The sequence below is a fragment of the Nyctereutes procyonoides genome, unplaced genomic scaffold, assembly GCF_905146905.1.
Source record: "Nyctereutes procyonoides isolate TBG_1078 unplaced genomic scaffold, NYPRO_anot_genome, whole genome shotgun sequence".
In the NCBI taxonomy this organism is placed as follows: domain Eukaryota; kingdom Metazoa; phylum Chordata; class Mammalia; order Carnivora; family Canidae; genus Nyctereutes; species Nyctereutes procyonoides.
The window spans coordinates 25911013-25923679 of NW_026575035.1; the positions used below are offsets into that span (position 1 = coordinate 25911013).

A 12667-nucleotide genomic window follows, 5' to 3' on the forward strand; every position below is an offset into this window, starting at 1 on the left:
AAAAACTGACTGTAAAACATCTCTTTGGAATGAGATTGATTCAGAAAGCCCCAGGAATTTGCTAGATGTTCCGGTTTTATTAGTGCCTAATGATTCTATAAAGTTTTAAGAAATACAATTAAACATACACATTATTACAGATTTCATAAAAGTCAGTGTTGTGTCAAAATCTGTTGTGGCTCTTCCTCAAGAAAATTCACTGCCCTTTTGGATGCTCAGGCAATATTAACAAAGAAAGTTTTAATTAAGGTTCATAAGCCTATCTTTTGTTTTGTATACTGTAGAATGTGCTAAGAGTACAATGTTTTAGCCTTTTCTTTGCAAAGGCAATGACTATGCAAAAATACTGGCTGGTCATTTATTCTTTCAGTGATTAACTGTCTATCTGCTAAGCCTGTGTTAGGAAACTAGGGAATGCTGGAAATGAGCTTAAACCTAGTATGGTCTCTGTTTTCATGGAAATTAGGATCTAGTTAGGAAAGATAGACTAGTATCAAACAATCACTCAAACTAGTATCAAATTGCAACTATGCAGTGGAATGAAAGCCTGTAATAGGGGATTAGACAAGGAGCTCAGGGAAGGATTCCTGGAGGAAATAACACATTAAGATCCAAAAACAGTATGAATTCAAGTAAAATGAGTAAAGAAATGTTATCAGGCTGAGAAGACAACTGCATGAAGCCCCCTGTGGGCAGGAGCATGGCACATATAAGAGCCAGGGAGAAGGCAAGTTGAGGTGGTGAAGGAGATCAAGATAAAAGGGGAGGCTGGAAAAACATTTTCGGGCAAGATCATGAAGGGACTTAGCTTTTTTAGAGAACTTTAGCTCCATTCCTATACAAATGGAAAGCATATAAGGGTTTTAACAAATATTTCTAGAGGGAGAACAGAAAGATGAGGGTAGACTAGTTGAATACTTCCTATATTACAGTACCTAAGGGCATGCCTTGGTCCAGTGTGGAAGTAGTGGGAAAAGGAGGGCGGAATAAATTCAAGAGGTATTTAGAAGGTAAAGTCAAAAGACTTTGGAGTTGGATAGGATATAAGGAGTGAGGTAGGAAGGGTCAGTGCTGGTTTTCTGACTTCACACATTGATATGTGGTGGTTCCACTGAGACAGGCAACAGCATACAAGAACAGGTATAGTGGAGGGAGATTATGAGCTGGGCCTCAGGTATGCTGGGTTTGAGATACATTTGAGACATCTAGAGGATATTTAAGAAGCTATATGTACAAATCTAAATCTTGGAAGTACATCTGGATATTAAATTTGTAAGCCTTCTATGTAGAGGTGATTGGAGCCATGGGTGTAGATGAAATTATCTAGGGAGGTTGTATTTCAATAAATGTGATATGATAGCAGTGGCAATTTTCTTCCTTCAACATATGAAGAGACAGCTACTGATTTATTTGTGTCTAGATTTCTTGAAATGATTCAAAACAGAATTTGAGTCTTTTCAAGTGATCATTCACATTTATCTACTTTGTAATAGGTATCTGAAAATGTCAGAATTTTCAAGAGCCCAGTAAGAAAGTAAGGTTCCGGGAGAGGATCGACTTGCTGTGTTATCAAGTTGAGAAGGGAGTAAAAATCAAACCTAAATCCCTCTTTATTTGACCCAGCATAAATCAAATCAGCCCAACAAAATATTATACTGCTTTGAATTAGGCTAAAGTAAAAAATTGTTTAATATTTTAAAGAAATTTGTGAAATCATATGGATAGAAAGCTGCAATCAAACAATTCTCTGGGTTGTTTTATTTTCCTGCTACGAACAAAATCTGCTTTTGTGCACTTTTGACATTTATTAGTAGTAAATTCAAATATTAGCTGCTTATCCATGTAGTGTATTAGATTGAAGTTCAGTAGAAAATATTTAACCTATAAAACTCACTCTGGATGAGTCAAGAATTTGGGAGATTTATTCTAGGGAGGTGTTCCTCAAAGTTGGAATGAACAGGTCTGTGATTAGTAGGTTCTCAGTATGTGCATGTTGGAAGACATTATGCATTTCTTATGCAATAGTAAGCATAAATTGCAAAGTATAGAATAATTAATGTAAAAATCAGTATTTTAAAAATTCTTAATTACTGTGAAGTACAAATCACAAAATCTATTGACAAACACTGTAATTGTAGATTAGTCCTTAACATCATAATAGCTATGATATGTAACAAAATGTTGCATGTTATCTTAATCCTTAGATTGTCTCCTGGTCCTGATTTTAGTTGGCTCAGTGATTAGAAGCCCTCTCAACAGAAAGCTCTGCTCATTCTCATTACCTTCTTTGTAGTTACCCAGATACCAGTGAAAGCTCTGCAGGATGCATGTTTGACTAATGATGCTGATGGAAAGTATTTCTGCTAAACTCCAGTTTTTATATGGTGAAAATCCTAATAAAGAAATTGTTCAGGGATCCCTGGGTGGTGCAGCGGTTTAGCGCCTCCCTTTGGCCCAGGGCGCGATCCTGGAGACCCGGGATCGAATCCCACGTCGGGCTCCCGGTGCATGGAGCCTGCTTCTCCCTCTGCCTGTGTCTCTGCCTCTCTCTCTATCTCTGTTTGACTATCATAAATAAATAAAAATTTTTAAAAAAAGGCAAACATCTTTAAAAAAAAAAAGAAATTGTTCACAAGAAGTTTAAAAAGTAGGAAGGAGGAAAAACAAGGGCCTAGCTCATTCATAAACTACAGTACTCATTTTTTAAATATGAAATTTTGCATTCAAGTGGCTAAACGACAGACCTTAGTTTGTGACCTCTTTTCTTGTGGTTTGTTAGGTTGTTCCAGAAACTGGAATGTGAGCGTTTCCCTCAGTTAAGGACTCCACACCTTCCAGTAGAGGAAGACACTAATGTAGTGGGAATGGCTGCCAGGCATGATGAGAAGTAGCCAGCAGTGGAGTTTTTGAGTCTGGGTTTCACTTGATGGGTAGCTTGGATTTATTACTGATTAGCTCTTGAGTTCTCCATATGGAGCAGATGTTTCCCTACCTGAGAAAGGTGTGCTCCTGATATTGGAGGGTCAGGTCTCACTAGGTCATCAATGTGTGCTCTGCCTGTCTGCTAATCTGTGTGCAACTGCTCCCTTTGCCACCAGACAGGCTGCTAGGCTTAGGTGATAAGAGAAATGTATGCCTGAACTGAATCTTGGTCCTGGTAATTCCAAGTTGTGCAAAATTGAGCTAATAACTTTAACCTCTCCATACCACAGTTTTCCAATTTAAATAATGGCGGTATTCACAGAACTCATCTCACAGTGTAGTTGTGAGGATTAAAAGTGTTGTGAAGATTAAAAATGACTAAATGCATGGAAAGTATGCAAAACAATAGTGTTTGGTGCTGTTATTATTATTTAGTTCATACTAAATTTAAAGTCCTAATCTGCATTTTTTCATATTCATCATGAAGTGTCCATTTGCACTCTATGTTAACTGAGTATGGAATCCCAACCATGCAATACATTTCACTTGGAAAGAAAACTCCTGTAATAGATCTCTTTCTAAATCTTTCTTCACTATATTTGTTGAAGCTCCTTCCTCACATACTTGATCTTACCCCAAATACTCCATCCTAATCCCTTCTTTCTTGAACTTTTCCAAGCTCTACCTCTCCACTCTGTGCTAGACCAATTATAGAAGTGATGATTTTCAGAGGGCAATGTATGGTATGTGTGAGTGTGTGTGTAATATAAAGGAACAAAGACAAGGTGTTTTTATGCAAATATTAAGGCAATTATGTCTTACACAGTGTCATTATTGTAGCTTTTATAATTAGTGGAACCTTTGGAAGGAATGTTGTGACCACCGGCCAGGATGCCAAATTTCAGAGAGTGGTAAGGTACAGCACTGCCTCCAGGATCCAACCTAATGCAGTAGGAAATTATCATTCCTTTCCAACTACACCCTTTTCATTCTATTGTATTATTATGCTTTTGCATTAGTGTCTGAAGTTCTCATCCTGTAATAATGATTTTATAAGAAAGGAGCCTATGAATGAAGTAGAGGTGGTTTTTTCCTTAAAGTGTTTTTATTTTCTTCTTTCAAATGTAGCTCTAATAGTGTAAATATTAATGTAAATATATAAAATATAACACTTCTTGTGTACTCACTTCAAGTCAAACAACTTTCTGTTGATTAAGCCAAGTGCAATTTATTATGTTTGGACATAATTCAGTGCGAGATGTGGTCTGTTCTTTCTTATGGTGAATTTTGTGTTTGAGGTGCTTTCTGCAGTCCGTTCACTATAGACTGATGGATGTGGCTGTTGGTTTCATTTTAATGATTTTGAAAAAGTTGTGTTTAGAAGTCAGGTGCAAGGTGGATATTTAAATTTTTGAAGAGAAGTATGCAGCCTTTGCAGTGGATCTAAGATTTGCTCTGCTCAGCCCTCTGTTTTGAAGGCATGTTTCTCCATTTCCATCACAGAATTTCTGAGAGAAAGGGAAACCTTTCCATCTTCAGTCACACTGCTTGTTACTTCAAGAGAAGCCTTTATGAAATGGCAACATTGGAAATATTCCCTGGATCGATTGGTTAGAGGGATACCATGGACTGCAAAGGTCCAGTTCTAAATGGATTAAAACAAGATGCATTACTTTTAAATATATCCTCAGGCATAATTAATTCACTTCAAATATTCATCATATTACATAAAATATGTTATTTTTATGCCTTCTCTAGATAGGAACATTCCCTGTATCCTGAAATGTAATAAGCATGTGGTCATTTGTAATGTGTCTTATTATTATTCCAGTTTTAATTATTATTCTAGCTTCACTTTAAACATTTTAAAGAGTAGAACAGTAATTTCACCAGCTGCTTAGCATCGTTCTACTCAAGAGTGCTACCTAAGAGAAGAGGTGACATCAAGTTACTGCTACTGGAAGCACTTTCTGTTGGTTGCCTGTTGGAACATCAACTGTAAAGAGCAGAGGGGACTTGAAGTACTTCAGAGCTGCATTTCAGCTGAAGCTATTGTTAATTCCTCAAATATTTTATTTTGCTCCCCAGCACAAGAAATAACCAACTTGTTTTGTGCCTTCCAGGTATATTCATTTCAACCAAATAGAAATGCTACAGCCAGAGACCTTTGGAGACCTTCTGAAATTAGAGCGACTATAAGTGTTGACTCTTTAGACGTCCTTTGTTCTGCTTTACTACTTCTGTTTATACAATGTACTGACTGCCCTGGAGACCAGGACATTTTGTTCTAAGCCTACGAAGCAGAGCCTGTACCTTTGTACTATTAGAGTTACTGTAAAACATTCTATAGTTTTAAATCAATGAAGAAAAGATGAATAACCCAATTAAAAACAGGGCAAAAGCAATGAACAACACTTCATGCAAGGAAGTAAAACCACTTTGAAAACTTACAGTAGAATCCACCACAATTAACCATACACATTTCCTATGACCTATCAATCAGTTCCACTTGTAGTTATAGACACAACAGACAGGTACATGTATGCATGTGCACTAGAAGCGTGTTCTAGAGTGTTTATGGCACCATCACTTCTAACAGCTCTACACTAGAGCTACCTAAATATCCAACAACAAAAGGAGGGAAATAAGTTGCTGCATATTCACAAAATAGAAGACTGTACAGCACATATGAGTCTAAGACATTTTGAGCATGAAAAAGTCCAAACACTGAAAATTGCATAGTTTGATTTGTTTTTTGAAGAAATTCAGAAACAGCAGGAACATGTGTAATAGCTAAAAGTTAGACAGTGGTTCCCTTTGGAGAGAAGGAAGTGATGGGCAGCAGCAGGAGGGAGCTTTTGCAGTCCTAGCAGTTTTGTCTTTTTCTTTTTTCCCAGATGCATTCACTTTCAGGAAAGTCATCATGCTTGTAGTATGATATGTGTACTTTTATAGATGAATGTGATATTTAATAAAGCTTTATTAAATAATAATGACAAACCAAAGGAGCTTGGAGAGCCTCCTTTTGTGTTGTGTTTTATTGGATGAATACATTTTACCCCTTAATTTCCTCTAATACCTTATATTAATAAATTAATTATGATTTTAGCAGAAGAAATTGATTTTTTATGAACAGAAAGAAAATACAGAATGATGTAGCTAAACTTAATCAGGACTCTGCTTGAATTAAAATATATCTGAAAAAAAATTGGAATTAGGAGTCTGTAGTTTGTGAAATAGATGTGCTTTCATATTGATACATGAAATAGACAAGTAAAGTTAAAAGATAAAAAGAGCTAATCAACCACTTTTCCATGCCATCCCTCCAACCTTATTTGCATATAGAAATATGGGAATTGTAATGCATAAAATTGCATTGTTTGGATTTGTGTGTTTGTTTTGCTGAAGGTATTTAATGGAGTAGATGTAACTGTACCACTTCCTGCTCCACCAGCTCTCAGCCCTGAGTTCCACCTCAGCAAATTCAAGGTTTAGCATCATGATGACTAATAACCTTAAAAAAAATCTAAGCCACCAACTTTAATGTTGGAAAAAGTTTTGCTGATGAATAAGCATTACTTTCCTCCTTTGAAAACTGGGAAGGGGAGATTCCTGCTCCCCAAAGGAGATCTGGAAGCCTTTATAGGCCCTATGGCAGTGATGGCACCTTGTGCCTTTCAGAAGGGACTATTATCTTAGGATCTATGAGTGATCTTGAAGGAGTAGGGAATGACCAAGAAAAAATGCTTTAACTTTTACTTTCCCCTCTACTATGTAAATAAAAACTGTATATACTTATTTCTTGAAAGATCTCTGATTATATTAATCACAGTGTGTTTTGTTATATTTCTCTTTTTTTAGTTCTTTGAATTCTCCTGCTTCTTCTGGTGTTGGTTTTTCTTTGTTTTGTCTTGGTCATTACTTGCCATTTTTTTGGTTCTGATTAAGCTCCTATGCTTTGTGATTATTGGTATTTATATTTGAAAATATGGGGTTGGGGGTCTAAGTTTCTCCTTTTCCCTTGTGGGTATGTCTGTTCTCTTCCAAAATTTCCCACTAGAGGGAATTTTAGTCTGGACAGTTGGGTGGGAAAACTGCAGATTTCTCTGTCTAAAATACTAGAATGTGGAAGGAAAGGCTTACTTATAAAGAACATTCATGGTTACTAAGAATACATTTGGTTTTATTGGTTTGCGGAGAATACCAGCTTGGAACAGCATCACACTGGATGCTTTATGGAGCATCAGAGACTGACATTGAGTCCACCAGCCTGGAAACTGTCTTCTTTACCAGGCATAAATCTCACGGTAGCCAAGGTTCTTCAAGAAACTTTTTCAAAGTATAGGACCTGAATATGAAGTTTTCTCTACTTCTTAGAAGTCTCTTGGATTTCCAGTGGATATATCTTGAAATACTAATCTAAGTTTCAGGCAGAAGATACACTTTTCTCTCCTCAGAACATTAATGTTGAAAAAAGTCATTCATGGCTTGGCTTGTTTGATAACATGTGTATTTCTGTCACAGGAAGATCAGTCTTTGTATAAATCTCAGTGCAATGGATACTGTTATTTTTTTAGCCAAGTTTGACATAAAATATTAGCAGCAAATAATTATTATATGAACTTTCCAATACAGGAAGAAGTGTTTTTGAAATCTTATTGGGAGTAAAGCAATCAAAGTGGTACTTCTATAAGCAGAACTCAACAAATAGTCTGCAGAAGCACTTTGAAGATTAACTTCAGGGAAGTTAGAAAGAAGAAAGAAAAAAGAAAGCACAGGCACACATTTTTGCACCCCTGCTGAACAGTACTGCTGAAATACTACTACTGTTTTAATACTCTCACTGACATAGTAATCTAAGAGAGAAATAATAATAATTATTATCATAATAGGTTCATTTCATAGATAAGGGAACTGAGGTTTAGAGAGAGTAATCTACTTGAAAACAAATAGTTATAGCAAGTAGCAATCGAATCTGATTTGGGAACCCCAATAATATGTATGGCATAAACTAATGTTAAAATAACATTAATTTGGACATTTTGTCATTGCACAAAATAAAGGAAAATTTTTGATATTTACATACCTTCAAAATCTGTGATGATGAAATTGTCATTATGCTTTTTTCTTGATTTGTTTTGCCTGTTAATTAATTCTGGTCTACTTGGCTTGGAAAATAGGTATATCTTTCAATATCTGATTATTGATGCCATTTCCAGCCTTTTAAATATGTTAAGAGAATGATCAGCAGCCCTTTTACTGTTGCTATCACACTAGACTCTACTAGTTGTAAAATAGTGAAATGAGCTTGTAGTCCAACAAAAAAAACACATAAGTTGTCTAAATTATGTGGCTTTCCTAAGGTTCAGCTGCAATGGACTACAAGCTACTTCTCCATTAAATTCTACTCCAGTATCTCCTGAGATATGGATATGAGTCAGAGCTTGTGAGAAATGAGAATTACTGTGTGACTCCTATCTCCACACCCATCTTAACCTAACTGTTCACTGTTTCTTCTCTAGTCATTGCTTCTGAGTTTGGTGAATTGGGTCGGGTAGGGGAAGATGAGAATAAGGAACTAAAAGAGTGAGGATCAGGAAAAAATTTTTATCTACTCAAGATATGCATAAAATTCCAAAGCCATAAAAATATTTCGACTCCTGCTGACACCCTGTTACTTTAATCCCTAATAGATAAAATACTTAAAATTAAGCTAAAAACATACACTGCTAGGAAAACATGGTCAGATGATCCTATTTAATTTTGAGACGGGGCACTGTTCATGAAGTAGGATTCAGAGGGAGGCTGGAAGTAGCTAATTGTTAACGTTTTCTATACAGCATTCGATTATTTATGCTCATTTCTTTGTCTCTAGAAATAAATGGCATGGCGCTTTCCTCTGTTTTGTAGACTACTGTTTTATCCTCTCTTCATACATATGCTCTTTGTTGAATGTGCTTTCAGTGGTGCTAGTGAGCAGATGGACCCTTGCTGGTGATTTGCTAGTCAGTGGGAAGAAGTAGTATGGGCAGGCCAGCATTCAGGGAACCCAAACCAGTGCAGGACAGACAAGGTGGAAGGAGGGGTGGAAATACTGTGGCCTGGGCCTCCTCCCTTGCCTCCAGTGGTGGAAGCTGTGGGAACATTTGAAAGGGAACAGGCAAATGGCTGGCTGAACCAGGGACCCCAGCAGCACCAAATGGAACTGTAGGTTAGCAAACTGCTGCTGGCCAGTAAGTGGAAGTAGACAAAGGGCTGCCAAGCCCGGGATCCAGTTAATCATGGTTCTCTTGCAGGCTGCTGCAGTCATACATTATTTTGCCATTCTTTTTCATGAATTCATTCTCTACCTTGATTTCCTATGTGTTTAAAGGCTTATTTTTGTGATTTCCCTCTTTAGTATTTGTAATCTCTAACTAAATAAAACAAAAAAATTCAAGAACCATGGATGAGAAAATACATGCAGGTAAGTCTTTAAAACTGTACTTGCACAAATGACAATTTTGTTTGACCTTTCTCACCGAAATACTTTTAAAGATGTATTTGGATTTGGGGTGCCTAGGTGGCTCAACTGGTTAAGCATCTGCCTTAATTAGGCTCAGGTCAGGATCGCAGGGTCCTGGGATTGAGTCCTACATGGGGCCCGCTGTTCAGCAGGGATTCTGCTTCTCCCTCTTACTCTCTCTATGTTTTTCCTATCAAACAATAATAAAAACATAAAAAAAAAAGTGTTTGAATTCACAATTCGATTTTTTAAAAAGTCTCCCCAAAGCATCATTACTGTGTTTTGATTCAAAATTATCTTTTGTTTTTCAGGTTTTTGCATAACAACAAATTATCTAAAATCCCTGCTGGGAGCTTTTCTCATCTGGATTCATTAAAGAGACTGTAAGTGAAAGCAAGTGTCCAAACACAAAACCTTATAATTTCCCCCCAAATCAATAAATCCCAAGCAATGATTTGCCTTTGTCTCCTTTGGCCATGACAGATCATTGCAATTCCAGCGTGTAAGGGAGAAAACAGTTTCGTTAACTGCAGAGTGATAGAGGACACAGTCTACTGAGCTTTTATGTATTCTCTTAGAAGTAGCATTCAAAAGGAATTTTGAAGATAGAAGTTTCCTCGGTTCTCAGTAATTTCCTTGCTGGTCAAATCTAAAGACTCCCAAGACTTCCTTTTCCTTTAGCTTTTATTTAAAAAGAGATGTGAGAAGTTCCAAAGAAAGTCTAACTCCCCTGTCCAGGCTTCAGAAGTTTTCCCTCATTGCACATATGGTTGGTTACTGGTACTGTTCATTTCTTCCTACACTAAACAATTCAGAGTGAACCTCCCAATCCTGTTTGAGCCTCCAGCCACCTTGCTTTTCTTTCTGCCTGTGTGAATCACTCTCCTTTACCCTGATCTGTCTCTTCACCTCCATCTCTGGGTATGCTTCTGCATTGTTGATGGATTTAGGGTGGTTTTTTTTTTTTTTTTCCCTCAGTTAGTTCCAGTTATCAGATAAAAGCCTAATGCCCTGCTTCCTAGTGCTAGTTGGAGGGTACAGAGTGGAAAAATCACAAAGGTGTATCTCTCAGTTGCCTTTGAAGGCTCGTTGTTGCTGATGTCTTTCTGGTGTGATATGCCCAGGTCCAGGTCAATGGGCTAGGAAATGTGAAGCTTAGGTAGATTTTGAACACTGAGGGAAATGATTTTGTGTTTAACTCGTGCCTGAAATAATGCTTGGAATCATTGCATTTCAAAGATCATGAATAATCAGGAGGACTGTTTATCCAGCTGCAGTCCATTTTGTCGTGTATATTGTCTGTCCGCTTTCATGGCACTTCACGCAGAAGACACTGCATTCCTGCCTTTTCTCCTTTGGTTGGGCTCTTTATGCTTAGACCCACAATTGTTTGATGATTCTCTTTTTCTGTCAAAATTTTCTGGCTTCTCAGAACTGGTTTCACTACAGCCATTTGGAATGGTATGCACACTGATTCCTGTTTGTTGTAATAATAGACTATCTTGTAGGGGATCCCTGGGTGGCTCAGTGGTTTAGCACCTGCCTTCGGCCCAGGGTGTGATCCTGGAGTCTCGGGGATTGAGCCCCACATTGGGCTCCCTGCATGGAGCCTGCTTCACCCTCTGCCTCTGTCTCTGCCTTTCTCTCTCTCTCTCTCTCTCTCTCTCTCTCTCTGTCTCTCATGAATAAATAAGTAAATAATCATAAAAAAAATCCTGGGATTCCAGGATCATGCCCTGAGCCAAAGGCAGACACTCAACCTCTGAGCCACCCAGGTGCCCCATTTTAAGCCACTTTTAAGATAATGTTGTATGTTGTGTTGATGGAGTGTCTGTTTACATAGATGGTACACTGATCACTTATGGCCATGATAAACTGATACATAGATGATTTCAGTAAACTCTTCCAAGATTCATGAGATCTTGGTCAGTCTTAGATGGTGAGCACTGGCACCTAGTTATTCCAAATCCTGAAACATGTGCCTGACCAGGCTGTAATTTAGACATGAAAATCAGAATATAGGAAAGTGACTGAGGGCTATACTTTTGCAAAGTATACTGTAGATGTTTAGTGCATGAGATTGTTATATTAGTTCAAACATAAAGGAGGTTTTTAAGTGGCAAGTGAAAAAAAAATCCTGTAGTTGTTTTATTCATGTTTTGTATCCCTGCTATGGATGAATATTTTAATTGAAGTCAATGGTCATATAAAGAAGAAATTAAATCTTATGCTTAAATGTTGCTAAAACACATAAGCATGAGGATACATATGGGAAAGTATGGAGCACTGATTAATGGAGAACTGATATGTAAGCAATGGTGATGTCAGGGAAGTGGAAATTCCAGACTGTTAGGGTCTCATGACTATGATGTTCCCAAGGGAGTTATGTTGGTGTCCTGGCTTTTGTTCACTTAGAGTCTCAGGGTGATACTAATGGGAGAATCTGCTACATGCCAGTATCCCCGAAGGCTCCAAGGACGCTCCATCGCTTCGTTAACAGTAGAAGAATTCAACTGTGGTATGCAATTTTCTCTCTGTGTGTAAAATGGAGTGTCTTTTCTTTGTTCCCTTTCTATAAATGTTTGTTATATGATGTTGCATTTGGAAGAGCGTAATATCAGAAAATGTCATCATTTAACTAAAAAGTTAAAAGTATGGCCAATTTCCTTTTCATCATCTGCATTTTTATTTAAGGAACTTTTTATCATCATCATAACCAGAGCTGGGACGGTCCTTGAGGATCCTTTAATCCAACTTCCAAATTTCAAAGGAGAAACATTAAGGAAAACTATTTTTCAACAAGGTCACAGGACACTGTTACCAGCATTAAAGGTTCCACTTATACCAGTATTACTTAAGTGCTAATAATCAATAATTGAAGTTTTTCAACTTTAGATCATATAATTATTAATATTCATACTAGTAATGCAAACTTTCAATTTGACAAGCATAGTTCATATTCTGACAGCTTTAATAATTCTATCAGGCTTTAATTGAAAATCCAATCATCACTTCTTAGAAATTATTTGGTTCTCACTACAAGCTTTCAATATAAATAAAAGAATATCTACCTTTATATCTATCTAATCTATTTATATATATAGCCTTAAATACGAAAAAATGAATATACATACATACATGTACATGTGTGTGATAATTGGGCTCCTTGAAAATTTACTGAGGTGATAGCTTACAGCAGAAATTTGCTTTCTAATGTCTCATTCACTCAAGGCCAATTTT

The 12667-nt window shown here is 37.0% G+C and overlaps 1 protein-coding gene across 1 annotated transcript in view; it reads left to right on the forward strand.

The window, feature by feature from the left end:
- Positions 1 to 12667, forward strand: part of PXDNL (peroxidasin like) — a 428332-nt gene that overhangs the window by 289298 nt on the left and 126367 nt on the right. Inside the window, 3 exon segments of the mRNA XM_055318359.1 lie at positions 5046 to 5123; positions 9739 to 9810; positions 11773 to 11945. Of these exon segments, the coding sequence (XP_055174334.1) occupies positions 5046 to 5123; positions 9739 to 9810; positions 11773 to 11945 (323 nt within the window).